We start from the raw sequence: 16,718 nt of genomic DNA on the forward strand, positions 1-16,718 counted from the left end.
TAATTACAAATCTTTTGAGTTTCGAGTGAAAGCTTCCTAGAGAGGTTACAACTGCACTGGGACTGGAACAGAGCCTGACTGATTAGTTGCACTGGGGACTAGAACTGCAGCTCTATTGGTTACAGTGGCACTGGGGGCTAGAACTACAGCATTATTGGATACAGTGGCACTGGGGCAGAAACTGCAACCTGATTGATCACAGTGGTACAGAGGGTAGGAACTGCAGTCTGATTGGTTACTTTGGCACTGGGGGCAAGAATTGCAGCTGGCTAGGTTAGAGTGGCAGTGGGGGCTAGAACTGCAGCCCTGTTGGGTACATCAGCACTGGGGCCTAGAACTGTAGCCTGATTGGCTACAGTGGCAGTGAGGGCTTAAACTACAGTCCCATTGGTTACATTCAATCTTAAGGCTACAGCCCCATCAGTTACATTAGAACGGGAGCAGGAACTGCAACCCAATTGATGACATCGGTACTGGGAGCAGGATCTGCAGCCCAGTTGGTTACAGTGCCACTGGGGACATGAACTGCAGTCTAATTGCAGCAGCACTGGGGTCAGGAATTACAGCCTGATTGGTTACAGTGACACTGAGTGCAGGACCTGCAGCTCAATTGGCTACAGCAGCACTGGGGGCAGGAAGTGAAGCCTGATTGGTTACAGTGTTACTGGAAGTAGGAATATAGTATACATAGACTGCATAGGTGACACACTATCATTTTAGAGATTGCCAAAGTTAGCTAGCTAAGGACAGTTTCAATGTGCTTGCAAATTATGTGGCGCAGTTGACATATAACTGTACAACTACAACTCTGTAATGCACTAACACTTCACATTTAAGCACAAACTGTCAAGCAAAAATGAAGAAGCTAGAGCTTCTTTAGCTCTTCTTTAAGTAGAGAGTTGTCACTGTGCCCTTGGGCGAGGTTGGCACTGGATGCGATTGCTGTCAGCCCTGTCTTCTTCCCTCGGCACGTACACCAATATAAGGCCGCTCCTTATGGCCATGTTTACCCATTAGCAGGTCACAGAGCAAGCATTTGGCAAATAGTGACTCTCATCTCCCATTCTGGGGCCCTAAGCAAAAACTGTTCAGGGTCAAGAGTGGCTGTAAGGGTCAGGTAAGGAAACATGCACCTTTGGCTGATATTTCTGCTATCAGGTGCAAGAAAATTTTTTGTCAAAATAGCGAGGCAAAAGTCTGGTGTGACTCCATTTTTTACTGAACAAAGAGTTGACAGTCCTGCCCACTTGGTTTCTATTGGCTCCCACGACCAAGGCTTGTGAATTCACAGGTCAAAGTTCATGAAGATAAAGTCAATGCGAAGCAAAAGTAACCTCTACTAGTGGCAAATGCGCATTTTCACATCCTGTGTCCTTTCCCCTTCTGTGAGTTGCCTTCGGTCTGGCTGCTGAAAATGTGGTTCACATACTGCAGTAGCAAAAAGCTATGGTTAAACCTTAGATGTCTGCACCTCTGATATATGCCCAAAATTATCACTGGTGAAGCTTTGTCCATTAATATTAAAAAGCCAACAACAATGGACTTCACTGGCAGCCAATGTTCTCACTTTACTGTCAATTGACTAGGGGGGCCCATGGTTTTCTTGCTTTCTAGCTTTATCTCTGCTATATCTAGTTTTATACTGTTTATAAAGTGAATATTGGTTGTGGATAAAGACAAAAAAGTGTCTGGAACATTTTTTTTAGCCGTATTCCAGCGGGAGTCTCTCAGCCTAGCAGAAAAATAAACAGACTCATGCTTTTGACAAGCTCTATGTGGAATGTGTATCTCACAGAAGCCCTGTTTCTTAGCTGTTTATACAGCAGTTGGCATTTAAAAAACCTCCTGTATGCCCAAGATTTCAACCCTGCTAAGAGGCTGTGTGTATTAAAGATGAGGACTTGATCCACATGTTCAGTGAGAAAACACATCATTCCTGTAGTCAGGGCATGTTGCATGTGATTGGGTTGCTATAAATTGTCAGGAAAGATGGATTGCCGTAACTCAAACAGGCAGTGCTTAACAATAGTGTGCCATTTGTGCAGTCTTTCTAGACAGTGACCAATCAAACTGCAGTTCCTATCCCCAGTGCCACTGTAACCAGTTGGTTTGCAGATTCTAAACCCAGTGCCACTGTATCCAAGTGGACTGCAGATTCTATCCCAATACCACTGTAACCAATCTGACTGCAGTTCCTGCCCCAGTGCCACTGTAACCAACTTGACTGCCGTTCCTTTCCCCAGTTCCACTGCAAACAATCAAACTGCAGTTCCTATCCCCAGTGCCACTGTAACCAGTCCTACTGCAGATCCTAAACCCAGTGCCACTGTAAAAAATTGGACTGTAGTTTCTGCCCCAGTGCCATTGTAATCAATTAGCCTGCACTTCCTGCCCCCTGTGCTAATGTAACCAGTGGGACTGCAGTTCCTGCCCCTGTGCCTCTGAACCAATTAAACTGTAGTTCCTGCCCCCAGTGCCACTAAACCTATCAAAGTGCAGTTACTGCCCCTTCAGTGCCACTGTAACCAGTCAGGCTGCAGTTCCTGCCTCCAGTGCCACTAAACCAAACAAACTGCAGTTCCTGCCCCAAGTGTGGGTTTCCTCTGGATTCTCTGGAAAAACACAAACACTGGACATCAAACATGTCTTGGCTGGCACTCACCTGCAGACACGAAGAGGATCCCTGCACTGAGGATGATGTTGTGACGGGACTTGTAGAACTCGCTGGCTGCAATACACAGACCTCCCATGAAGAGTAGGATCACGCTAAGGATGGGGAATATACTAGATGCCCTCACTGCTCCTGCTCACACACATAAGCACACACATACACACAAGCACACAGGTTACACTCTGTTCTTCTGCCACTGTTCAGGTCATTCACTCATCCCTTCTTGGTTAACACGCTCACTTAATTTTTCATCAGTGCTGCATAAAATTTCACATATGAGCCTCATTAAGGCACACACATATACACATTTGCTCTCATGCACGTATATACGCACATACAGGCACATACAACTCCTCAGCACTTTGTGAGACTTCTAAAGTGCTGACGATGAAGTGAACACGAACTTGTGAGACTGCCCTCCCCCTTTCCATCTTTCTCTCACTCTCCTTCTTCTCTCTCCTGCTACTAAATGTGCTCATTTCTGTCCTTTTTATCCCTCTATCTCTCTACAGAATCTGTCTGTCACTCTCTGCCTTTATCGCTACTTCAGTGAGGATGCGTTCATCCTTCTCCCTCTTTCTATTAGTGCGTTGTCTCTATCTCCTGTATCTGTCCATCAATCAGCTGTCTGTCTTATCAGTTAGTGGACAGGAGGACTGTTGTCCCTGACCCCCCAACATTGCCCTCTAATAGGCCGCACGTGCGTATGTATTAGAGTTACAATAGAGTGAAAATATGCTGCTCAGACTGAAGGGATTTTTACGACACGATATACACTATATATCGGGCATATATACACATATGGACAACTGACCATCACACCCATATGTGGGCCTTCCCCAAACTGTTGCCACAATGTTGTGAGCACACAATTGTCTAGAATGTCTTTGTAAGTTGCAGCATTAAATTTTGCCATCACTGGAACTAAAGGGACCAAACCTGTTTCAGCATGGCAATGTCCCTGTGCACAAAGCCAGATCCATAAAGACATGGTTTGTCAAGGTTGATGTGAAAGAACTGTGGCCTGAGCCCTGACCTCATCCCCACTGTAAACCTTTGGGATGAATTGGAACATCGACTGGACACCAGGCCTCTCACTTGACATCAGTAAATCTAGTGGAAAGCCTTCCCAGAAGAGTGGGGGGCCAACTCTGTGTTAATGCCTATTGATTTGGAATGAGCACATATGGGTGTGATGGTCAGGTGCCCATATACTTTTGATAATATAGCGTATATCATATTTAGGTTTTTGTAAGGTTTCCTAACAAGTTGGACTCAAAGTAACATTAGTAGGCTATATAAGGTGGCAAAGTAGACAACAAATCTCAATGTTTGCATTTAAAACAAAATTTTCTACCTGAAAGACTCTCTCACAGGCCTAAGATTCCTTGTTCAAGGTAAGTACCGCCACACCTATATGCTGTAATATTAGCTAGCATTAGCTTCTTGGTACAAAGTCCAATAGCTGAGTGAAGTTGACAGCACATTCATGTTATCCTAGTTACAGATATAAAATGTTGCAGCACATTGATTCTGTGCAGGCACCTTTAGAATGCTAGACTAAGTTAGCTAGCTGTATTAGCAAATGTTAGCTAAATAACAATGTAGGCAAACATGCCTATGCAGATGGGTCTAGTTTCTTCCGAAAAACAATGATAATACAGTAGATAATTCCACCTAGTGAGGCTGCCTTACTAGGGAGCCCCTAAGGGAACACGGTGATGGAAAAAAATATGAAATGGTAGGAGAATTTATATTTTAATGCTATTGCGTTTGCTTGCAAAACTTTTGCAATCCCTTGAAAAAATTTGTGTACGGTCGCAAAACTTTTGCGTTCCCCCGGGAAACTTTGCGTTTTCTCACAAATTATTTGCATTCTCTCGCAAAAATATTTACGTTCTCACATAAACAAAGATATCTTTGCGAGAGAATGCAAAAATTTTGCGAGCAAACACAAGTTTCTCGGGGGAATGCAAAAATTTTGCGAGCAAACACAAGTTTCTCGAGGGAATTCAAGACTTTCAAAAATATATTTAATAGTAACCTGATGGAAAAGAACAGCATAAGGCTAACACCCAATCAGCATGTTTCAAGTTGCTACTAGGCAGTTTTACTTTGAAAGTGCAGCTCTGTGTGATTGGTCTAAATCTCTCTTATTATGAACCATGCAGTGGTCAATGTACTAATGATGCAAGTGTATCGTGGCATAATTTTTTTGCAATAGCAAAAGGATGAAATGAGGACAAGAATTAAATTAGTATTCACAAGTTTTTCCAGCTAATGTCAGAACTTCTGGATCTCAATTTGGAACTTTTAAATATTCTTCAGTCAGCATAGTTTTACCTTGAGAAATGCCATAACCTTGCTACCATCACCCTCCTTCTGTTTCATTCCCTCTCTTTTTTTGCTCTATCTCTCGTGTGTCAGAGCTCCAGGTGGTGGGCTTGATTAAATATTAAGGTGACCTCAACCCTGGTCACTTTCTCTCTCTCTCTGTCTCTCTCTTTCTCTCTCTCTCTCTCTCTCTCTCTCTCTCCTTGTCCCTTCAGTAATGCAGTCAGGCTGTATTATCTATGCAATGCAAAGCACCCCTTCAGTTTTTTTCCCGACTCAGCGCAAATCAGGTACGAACACTCACTGTGCACTGATCGTGAAGCTGGCACACACACATATAGAGAGTACACACCTGACAGGCACCCTGTGATACTAAACTTCAAATGCAAACGCATGCACATGTTTTGTTGTACGCTGAAGTTCAGGAGAACATGCAGACTTGTAAATGTCTACTGCGACTTGAGCTTGTAGGATGTGGACGTTGTCCTGGAAACTGTAATTTACGTGTCATGATGTGTACATTATGTTCCTCAGACTATGCTACTATAGCCTACTGCAATTATTTAATGCAGGCAGAGTTTCAGGAGCGTCCTAATGATCTCTTCCTAATATTTCATTCATTTTTTGGCTGCAGATCTTCCCAGACTCAGCAGACTCAATGTGCCTTGGCAAATTTTCTAGCTGGCCAAAATGTAGCTCTTTGGAAATGTTTAAGTCTTAAGTAAAGAACCACAAATTTGTGCTTTTTTGTATTTTCCATCTGGCAATAGCTGGGTGGCAATTATAACTGAACGGATACAGGCGGCTCTATAAATCGCATAAGTCTGATGCTACACATGCATTTCTTTTCATGATGTTTTCAATGACAACATGAACACAGCATATGAATATGTCAGTATTTGAAAAAAGATGAGCTTTCTGGAAATTGTGTAGAGATCTGCACCCTTTCTGTGAGAGAGAGGTGAGGAGGGAGAGTGAGCAGTGAGAGGAAGCCAAATTGCACACAATGGTGAGACTTTTTTTTTTTTTAAATTATACTGAAGATTATGTTGCATTGTTTTACACTTTGTAGCTGCTCACTCTGTTAAAACCCATGTGTTGGTGCAGATATCTCTTTTACTTTCTCTCTTGCTCACTTTGACACTCACAAAGGCAGGCCCACTTTCCTGAACAGGCTCACTCTCCCACACACACACACACACACACACACACACACAGTGTGAGACCTAAAACCGGTACTCAGGAAAACATCTGCTTCTTTATGTAATCCTACAGCAGGAGTGATGACCAGAGAAATGAGGAGAAGAAGAAAGAAAAAATGTCCATATTTCTCAATTTCCAAAATGGATAAAGAGAGCAGGAGAACACTGAGACAGAGAAGAGAGGAAGAAATCAAGAGAAACCAAACAATACTGACCAACCCCGACACTGACACACATCATCAGATCATTGCCGAACCTCACACGCTCGCTCAGATCCAGAGCAACGCGTTCATCTAGGTCTCCGGGATGGCTGAGCGTTACCACGGCAACGAGGACTCTAAGGAGTTCAGAACACATCCATTCCCGTTCTGACACAGTTATTGCGCTCATACATCATCACTGACAATCAGCGCTTTACTGTTAAACACCAACACCGTCCATTCACCTCGGTGCATCAGTGCGCGATACAAATAACACTTACCTGTGTGACATCATCAAACAAAATCAACACCTGACCTACAGAAATGACACAATGTAATATATTATGTCCTAATTAAGCCCTAATTGGTTATTTATGTCCTAATTAATCCTCGATTAAGACAAGACACTACAGGTAGAATTTACAGATAGAATTTTCAGAACCATTTTTCAGATTTTTGGATATATAACATGCCTTCTTTTAAACTGTAGCAATAAAAATACCAAAAACTCAACAGAATTATTTCACTGTTTTGATCCTTATACTCCACCCACTTGGCACAATCACATGTCCAGAACATGCAAAAACACCCAAAATGCACTGTTGAGTTTGTAGGGAACAGGAACTAGGGTGATATATCAAACACAGGCCATGCTCCACAGCAGATACAGAATACCCATAATGCACTATGGCATTTGGACATGACCTATATAGTAAATCGGGTGTGGTTTGAAACACCTCCTTAGTGGACTGGTGATGGTGTGATGAGTGTGATGGTGCTAATGAGGTGACAGACTGAAACTCTGCATCACACAATAAGGGTGCTACTTAGTGTTGCTGCTTGTGTAGTGGAGGAAACAGTGAGTGAAGTACCATTTTAAGGTTTCCTTCACTATAATAATGTGCCATGTAGTGCTTCAATTTCCTACTTCCTAGTAATCTTAATTTTCCATCTAGAGAATAGAGAATAGGATGCCATTTTAAATGAGCTAGTGATCTAGTGCTTTTGATTCTTAAATGCAGGGACTAGTGGGTGGGGGGTCATTTTGAATTTCATATATTAGCGCACTACAACACTACATAGTGTTCCTGACTTTTTAGTCTAGGGAACAGTGAGCAGGGTGCTATTGCGAATTTCATTTTCTGTAATCGCATTTTATATAGTACTTCAGATTTTCCAATATAGGGAACTGTGACTAGGGCACCATTTTGAACTATGTTAACTATGTATTCTATATATTAGTGAGCTACCATCCTACATAGTGTTCCTGATTTTCCTCTCGGGAACAGTACGCAGGTCGCCATTTCCAATTTAATTTTCTATACTAGCGGTCTACATAGCTCTTCTTTCGAGCTACACATGCTACTTCTGAGATGCCAGTGATCCTGACCCCTTCTGCTCCCCGGACCTGCCTGACTCATCCTGATACCCTACTTTTGGTTGGAGTTCTCATCGGTTGAGTTCGCTCGCTGCTGCTGGGGCCCCATATGGACGGCCTGAAGAACCGTTTGGATTGCTGGAGATGGTTCCACCTGGGGGCTGTGGAGATGGCTTGGGGATCACATATGGGGAGCTGTACTGTAATGGCTTGGGACTGCGATTGCTGTAGTGGCTTTAGGGCTGCAGTTGCCATGAGCACCTTCGTACTCAGGACTCCATCAGTGGACGGTGGATAGATTTTAACCAACTGGACTTCTTGCAAAAACTGTGATGAATTTACTGGTTGCTCAATTGCACTATTTGGCCATATAGTACACAATAATAGAAGGGATTTATTTATAATTGCATTATCCGTTGCACCCAGATGAGGATGGGTTCCCTTTTGAGCCTGGTTCCTCTCAAGGTTTCTTCCTTGTATTGTCTCAGGGAGTTTTTCCTTGCCACCGTCACCTCTGCCTTGCTCATTAGGGATAAATTCACATATTTACTATATATATATATACAGTGCTGCTTGAAAGTTTGTGAACCCTCCAGACATGATCAGGTTTTGTGTAAAAAAAAAAAATAGAATAACCTAATCAAGTGTACATCCAAAACCCAATTTGTGAAGCAGACTTCCAAATGATGGACACAAACAAAAAAAAGGATATATTGTCACATTTGAACAAAAGGGGTTAATCTCACAAAAACTGGAAATCTGACTTGTGCAGAAGTATGTGAAGCCTTTTATCTAGTAGCTTGTGGCACTTCCTTTTGCAGCCATTACTTCAACCAAACGTCTTCTGTAACCACCAGTCTCTCACATCTGTCTTTGGGGATTTTTGCCCACTCCTCCTTGCAGAACTCAGCCAGCTGAGAGAGGTTGGAAGGACATCTGGCATGTACCACCCGCTTCAGGTCTAGCCACAACATTTCAATTGGATTGAGATCCAGACTTTGACTAGGCCAATCAACAGTGTGAACTTTCTTTCTTTTAAGCCATTCCTTGGTGGATTTGCTTGAATGCTTAGGGTCGTTGTCTTGTTGCATCACCCATTTTCGGCCCAGCTTCAGCTCTCTGACTGATGGCAGTAGATTCCCTTCAAGAATTTGTTGATAGGTCTGAAAATTCAAGTTTCCCTGAATAATATGGAGTCGCCCTGGCCCGGAGGCAGAAAAGCAGCCCCAGACCTTCACATTTCTACCACCATGCTTCACTGTTGGGAGGAGGTTCTTTTCCTGGAATTCAGTGTTGGCTTTTCTCCAAACATGGCGGCTTTGATTATGACCAAATAAATCTATTTTGGACTCATCTGTCCAAAGAATGGACTTCCAAAAGGCCTCTGGTTTGTCCAAATGCTCTCTGGCAAAGTTGAAACGGGCATCATTCTTTTTTGAGAGCAGAGGCTTCTTTCTAGCAACCCTCCCATAAATGTCATGTCTGTTAAATTTTCGTCTGATTGTAGACGCATGTGCATTTACCCCAGATGCTGCCAGAGAGGTCTGCAACTCTCTAGAGGTGATGTGTGGGTTGGCCTTTACCTCATTTATTATTTTTCTGGTGCGTTTTGATGGGCGTCCACTTCTAGGCAGAGTTGTGGTCATGTTGAATGCCCTCCATTTGTAGATGATTTGTCTTACAGTGGATGGATGGAGTCGGAATCTCTTGGAGATGGTCTTATAGCCTTCCCCAGACTGATGGGCTGTCACCACCTTCTTCCTGATGTCCTCGGATATCTCCTTTCCTCTTGGCATTGTTTGACTACTTGGCACTACAGTGATTTGGTTGGTTTCCTCTCTCTTTTAATCAGTGTTGCCCAACCACTTTCCTAAGGATGTCTAATTTGATTGGTCTGCTTAACTGATTAATTAAGCACCCAAATGTGTTTCACTTGAATCTGTTACCCACTTGACTTTACCAATGCAGCTGGGGCTTCACTTACTTTTGCACATACAATAATTCAATCTTTCATGTAGTTTTTTGGCTACTCACAAAATTCCCTCTAAACAAACATATGCAATTGATCAACATACATCTGACATTTAATTTCTAAAAAGCGGGTGGTGATAAAAAAGGGATATCATGGTATAACAACAGAAAACTCTGAACAGCTCAAGGGGTTCACAAACTTTCAAGCAGCACTGTGTATATATATATATATATATATATATATATATATATATATATATATATATATATATATATATATATATTTGAATCCTTTTATTTCTGTAAAGCTGCTTTGTGACAATGTCCACTGTTAAAAGCGCTATAGAAATAAAATGAAGTTGAATTGAATTGAATTCTGATTGTCCAATGTAAGGAATTGGGTGCATTTTAAATTTTCCTATTTTTTTCCTTTTATACCGATCCTAGTGGAAGGAACAGTAAGTAGTGTGCTGTTTTGAAGTTTGTTCTGAATATCAGTGTGCCAACTAGTGCACCTGCTCTTTCAATATGCTACACAGTGCTTCTGATTCTCAAATACATGAGAGGAATAATTGGTGCAGTATAATTTCGAATTTCATTCCCTATATTAGTGTTCTATATACTGATCCTGATTCGACAATGTAGGGACCAGTGAGTGGGGCACCATTTTGTGTTGCGTTCCATATATTAGTGAGCTACCATACAACATAGTGGTCCAGATTTTCTAGTCTAGGGTTTTCTAGGGTAATATCATATTCTGCACTAGCATTCTACATAGAGCTTCTGATTTTCCAATATAGGGAATAGGGTACATTTCAAATTTTGGTCCTTTTGTTACTGTTTTATAATAAATTTCTAGTGCAGGGAATAGTAAGTAGTCAATTTGAATTTTGCTCCTTATATTAGTGTTCTACATCATGTTTCTGATTCAACAATTTAGCCAACTGTGAGTAGGGTTCCATTTTAAATGTTGTACCCTATACTTTTGTCTAAATTTTGTATCGTAAAAATTATCTAGTGCTTTTGAATCAGTGTAAGAGTATGATGCCATTTTAAATTTAATTCCTTATGTCAGTGTTCCTGTGCTGAACTTTCCAATGTAGAATATAGTGAGAATGGTGTCATTTCACATTTTGTTTCAGTGTCCTGGTTTTTTAAATGTAGGGAACAGTCACTAGGGTGCCATTTCAAGTTTGATTGCCAATATATTTTTGCTATGTAGTGCTCCTGATTCTCCAACATAGGCAACGGTTTGAATTTCATTCACTATATTAATGCTTCAATACATTTCCTTTATAACCATTATTCCATAGATTACTGTTCTACATAGTGCTTCTTATATACCAGCACAGGAAATTGTGGGTATGAAGCCATTTCCAATTTTGTTTCTATATACAGTGGATATAAAAACGTCTACACACCGCTGTTAGAATTGCAGGATTTTGTGATGTAAAAAAATGAAAAACAAGGTAAAGCATGTCAGATCTTTTTCAATCTTTTTGTGATATAATAACTAACAAAATTCAAGTAAAAAAAAATATTTTAGGGAAAAAAAGAAACAGAAAAACATACAATAACCTGGTTGCATAATTTTGCACACCTTTTATAATGGGGCATGTGGCTGTATTCAGAATTAACCACTCACATTCAGACTCATGTTCAAAAGTAATTATCATGCACCTATCATCAATGAAGCAATTTTGATTGACCCCAAATAAAGATTAGCTGTTTCTGTAGGATTGTCTTGACATTGTCTTTGGTTTCATCCAACTGCTGAAGCCATGGTCCATAAAGAGCTTACAAAGCATGTACAGGAAGACATTGTCAAATGGTATTGATCAGGAAGAGGGGGGTGTCCAAAATAATTACCAAAATCAGATGTACCATGGAACACTGTGAAGGCCATTATCAACAAGTGGAGAAAATGAGGCACCACAGAGACTTTACCAAGAACAGGATGTTCCTGGAAAATTTGGATGAAAGTGCAAGATGAAAACTTATCAGTGAGAATGCCAAGAGACCTACGTCAACATTAAAGGAGCAGGAATATCTGGCAAGTACTGGTCATTCCCTGCACGTGATGACAATCTTGTATTATTCACATGTCTGGCCTATGGGAGTAAAAGAAAAAAAAAAAACATCAAAAGCTGCCTAAATTTTGCCAAACCATGTAGCAAAATGTTTTATGGTCTAATGAGACCAAGGTAGAGCCTTTTGGGCAAAAACAAATTGGGCAAAAACAACATAACCACAGTGAAGCATGGTGGTGGCAGCATCATGCTGTGGGGCTGCTTGTCTTCAGATGGGACTTGGGGTCTCATCAAGATAAAGGGAATCATGGATCGCTCTAAATACTAATCTATTGTGGAATAAAACCTGCAGACCTCTGTTAGATAGCTGAAGATTCACCTTCCAGCAGGATAACGACCCAAACCTGTGGAACGACTTGAAGAGGGCTGTGTTCAGGAGATCCCCTCGCAATTTGATATATCTGGAGCATTTTTGCAAGGAAGAGTGAAATAAAATTACGATGTGTTCAGTTGGTAGACTCTCACCCAAAAACACTGAGTGCTTTTTCACAAGCAGAAGGTGCTTTAACAAAAAGTATTAGTAAAGGGGTGTGCACACTTGTGCAACCAGTTTATTGTTTAAGTTTTTTTCTTTTTTCCCCTAAATCTTTTCTGTTTGTTTTTCACTTAAATCTTGCTGGTTGCTTTATCACATTGTAAGTGGAAAAAGATTTTACATTATTTATCATGGTTTCATTTTGTACATCACAAAAACCTGCAATTTTAATAAGGTGAGAGGAACAACCTGTAACTTTAATAGTCTTCTGATGCAGGAAAGTCTTTAGGACAGAGGACTTTCTCGCACAATTTATAGCCGCTATACTGTAACTTAAGTGATAACAGGAACTAATTTGTATCATGGCATACAATGTATTGATGACAGCAGAGAGCAGACTTCACCATGGTAACAGCAGAACTTGATATACAGCCATGGACAAGCTGTATTGATCTAATATAAGAGAAACCCGTGTGTGTGTGTGTGTGTGTGTATGAGAGAGAGAGAGAGAGAGAGAGAGACAGAATTTCAACATTTATCCTGTTAAACCATACACTCCCAGAACCTGCAGAACCTTTTGTCCTTTTTAGTGCATCTCATCATCTCTTCCTCCTTCTCCACCTCTCTCTTTGACCTTGTCTCCCTCCTCATCTTACTCTCCCAGGCCACTCACACTCGTCCACTTCCCTCTTTCTTGCACTCACTCACACTGTCTTTTTCTTACTCTTACACCATGTCGCTCTCTGTCACATCATGTCTTGCTTCATCTCATTTTCCATGCTTGAACTGACCTACATATGTGTGTAGAGGTGTGTTGGAGCTGTCACATTACTTTGAAAACTACATTTTAAAATATTTAGAATTCAAAAGCAATAGAATATTAACAGGCATATAATGTTACACTGCCAGAGACAGAGTGAACATTAGCAGTAGACCTACACTATGTATTTGTATCACATAAACCACGACATGAACAAGATGAACATTAGTGTAGATGTACTTGGAAATGCTTTATCTAATCAAGCAGGGAAAAAAAAATTATATATATATATATATATATATATATATATATATATATATATATATAATTTAAGCTTCTCATCAAACAGTAAGCTTTAATACCAAATAGCTTCCTATTCACTGAATAAGCTCCCAACATAGGGTCTAACACAATGCTATATGTTAGGTCCTGCATATTTGTGATTTAGTCACTATTATAAATTGACTAATTTCATATAATACCATTTGTAGGACACGTGCATTGTTTGTTATTTATATAATTTATGCTCAAATAATTAGATAAATATAATGAACATTGAAATAGTACTCGAACAGTGAAATGCATTCTGACAATGTGTGTGTATGTGTGTGTGTGTACGGGGTGAAGGAGAGATTTGACCTATATAGGCACAAAGTAATATATTTATAGAAATGACTGGCCTAATTGGGGAGCAGCAGGCCGGCCCTCTCACATTCCTCCATCCTCCATCCCAAGTTCCGGAGTACATACTCCGTTTCCTCTCTTTCTCACCTCAACTGCACGGTATCTCCATACCTCATATTTCAGGCAAACACAGACAGATATATGCAAACACACAAAGACACACACGCATGCACACACACAGAAGTAACTTACGAAGGAAGTACTCTCCCGCGTCAGCTTCGTAGTCTGCGTCTTCAGGAAAGTGATCGATCTGTTTACACAGCCCTTTAAAGTTCCCTGAAGAGACAGAAAGAGAGAGAGGCTGAGTGTTAAAATGAGACTGTAACTTATTTAACACATGCTCTGGACTGTTTTGATGCAAATGCATTAAGTATTAAAGGAATATTTTGTGGGAAAAATATATGCACACAGTGCTCCAAAAGTAGTCGATCAGCTGTGACAATGTTAGGAAGCCGACATTTGTTTCTTTAACCATGAGCAAAAAAGTAACGGAAGTCTATTTCACTCAAAATACCTTCAGTGAATATATGCCTAAATTTTCATAAACTTGTTTAAAGAGAAAAAGCCTACCCCTTTTTACTTCTCCTTGGTGCATGATTCACCAGTACCAATCAGTTTAAAGAAAAAAATATATAGTTTTTCCACAATCTTCCATCAAAAAGCAGTGACTTTTGCCCACCTCTACACATCTTCTGATTTACAACATCACTTTAACATCACAGGTAGAAGGAGAAAAATGACTTTAACCAATAATATCATGAAAATATCAAGTTCAAGCACAAGTTTTATGAATTAAGATTTGTACATTCAAGAGACAGACCTAGCTAAAACTAGTATGTCTAATAAATATCAGTTTAAATAATTAGACAATATGGTGCAATTCAATTCAAATAAGTATCACATTAGTGTAAGAACAAACATGTATATAAAAAGGACAACTGGTGTCTTTTGGTGTGACTTCACAGTTGCACCGTAAGCAATACTGTCAGTGCGACTGTGGAGTAAAAGCACATGGAAAAGGTGTCTAGTGTCCTGTAAATTCCTGTTAAATTACATGAGAATCGATCATGATTACTACAGAAGACATCTGTTAACTTTACTTAAGACATACAGTATGTCCGGAAATCTTATTCCAGCCGAATAGGACTTTGGAAGCTTCGGACAACAAAGATCTTGAAGACTTGCTTATATTTAAGGTATGTGGAAAATTATATACGTATTAGAAAGATTGATTGGATAGTCGATTGCTACTGAATGTGTGTGTACATGCATGTGTAAAAGAGATAAAGAGAAAACACTCAGCATAATATTACCGTGTGTGTGTGTGTGTGTGTGTGTGTGTGTGTGTGCGTGCTGTTCTGTTTAGCTTGTTTAGTAATTAGGTGCCCTCCTAAAATACTGCTGTTAAACAGACCCTTGTTAATTGCTGAATGAAAGATGAAAGACCAGTCGCTGTCCTTCAGATGTGCAGAGGACACACACACACACACACACACACACACACACAAACAAACACAAACACTCTCCAAGGATGACATTATCATATTAGTGGTAGAGAGGAACACCATCAGACATTTTCGCGGAAAGTTATTAAGAAATTAAGATATTAAGGACTATTAACAATTTCGGTATTCCTAGAAAGCGTAGCGTGTGTTTCTAGAACTTTCATCATGGTTCTGAGAATTCTTAGCAGCCAGACCTCTTAATTAAGGTCTAATTTCCCTCAGTTAGCAGTCAGTGCTGAGGGTAGTTATGTGTAATTGTAGCTGTACAGAGTATTTTCTTGCATATTTATTAACAAATTGGAGAGATAGTTTGGTCTGTCAGAAATTTCCAAAGTTTGTTAGTATAAAAGGCTTCACAGCTATGTGTTAGCTAGGTAAGTTGCTAGCCTCGGCTGTTAGCTAGTTTATGCTCTGACTCTATATTTCCTAGTTGCCTAGCAACAATGTTAGCACGCCATACCCATTTAAACCACTTAACTTGTTTGTTTGTCCACGTGAAAATCATGAATTCATTTGAATTCCATTTGCACCAATTTCGAACAGAATGGTGCTGTTGTTAGCTGAACACCGTTAGATGGTTTTTGAGTCACGGCAGCATGTCTGTAAGACTTGATCGTTCTCCTCCATCTGACACACACTATGTCCTCTCTTACGATGATTAATATACACACTGCCCAGTGCACAATGCGTTATCTCTTACATGTAACATCATACAAAATCAGTTTATTCTTATTATAAACACGTGTATCTATGTCAAAAACTTGGCCACTCTCTGTCTCCATGTCTCTCACCCACTCTGCTTCTCCCCCACACTCTCTTTTACATTGACACATATGCATAAAGCCTGAGGTACTGAATCATTTATGACAGAGCTGGCAGAAACTCACACCAACCACTAATGCGCAAATCACATGCACACGCACACACACATCACAGGCTAGAACCTTTTTAGCTCATCTGAGCTTGCACCTTTTAAGCGTTATCCAAAGGTGTGTGTACCAATAATTAGTTATATGATGTATTGCAGTAGCAACAGATATATCAGCATGAACAATATTACAGTGTCAACAGGTATTTTATAGATAAATGTAATAGTTTACTATTTTTAACCAGATATGAAAACTAGAAACATGTCAAATGAACTCATGGAAAATCATTAATTTTACAGAGGGGGAAAAAAAAAGCCAGAATAGTGTCCAGTGAGCATCGGGGTGATTGCTGGATGCCGGTTTTAACCAGCTGAACATCAGGAAGATAAATCCAGTCTACGCATACTAAGTGACCCCATACTGTTCTGTATGCATGTGATATAATGGCACAGCATATGAATATCTCATTAGAAAAAACTAACTAGGAAACTAGAAGTAGGAAACTAATGACACCAGATTAATAACCTATAAGCCAAAAGAAAATCAAGCTAGTCTTTTACCAAGTATTAACTGAAAGAA

General features: G+C 40.2%; 2 protein-coding genes across 3 annotated transcripts in view; one reads left to right on the plus strand and one right to left on the minus strand.

The window, feature by feature from the left end:
* The window catches only part of ift27 (intraflagellar transport 27 homolog (Chlamydomonas)), a 50,938-nt gene that overhangs the window by 18,957 nt on the left and 15,263 nt on the right, over window positions 1-16,718 (plus strand). The window contains exon 8 of one of the 2 annotated variants that reach the window (XM_026933406.3): window positions 6,281-6,856. The exons of the other annotated variant lie outside the window; for it this stretch is intronic. The gene's annotated coding sequence lies outside the window, so the exon portion shown is untranslated. Of the gene's footprint in view, window positions 1-6,280; window positions 6,857-16,718 lie in introns of those variants that run through there. 2 annotated transcript variants of the gene reach the window in all.
* cacng2a (calcium channel, voltage-dependent, gamma subunit 2a) overlaps window positions 1-16,718 on the minus strand; it is a 59,990-nt gene that overhangs the window by 721 nt on the left and 42,551 nt on the right. The window contains 2 exon segments of the mRNA XM_026933404.3: window positions 2,663-2,803; window positions 13,958-14,041. Coding sequence (XP_026789205.2) covers window positions 2,663-2,803; window positions 13,958-14,041 — 225 coding nt within the window.

This window comes from Pangasianodon hypophthalmus, chromosome 2 (genome assembly GCF_027358585.1).
Source record: "Pangasianodon hypophthalmus isolate fPanHyp1 chromosome 2, fPanHyp1.pri, whole genome shotgun sequence".
NCBI classification, from domain to species: domain Eukaryota; kingdom Metazoa; phylum Chordata; class Actinopteri; order Siluriformes; family Pangasiidae; genus Pangasianodon; species Pangasianodon hypophthalmus.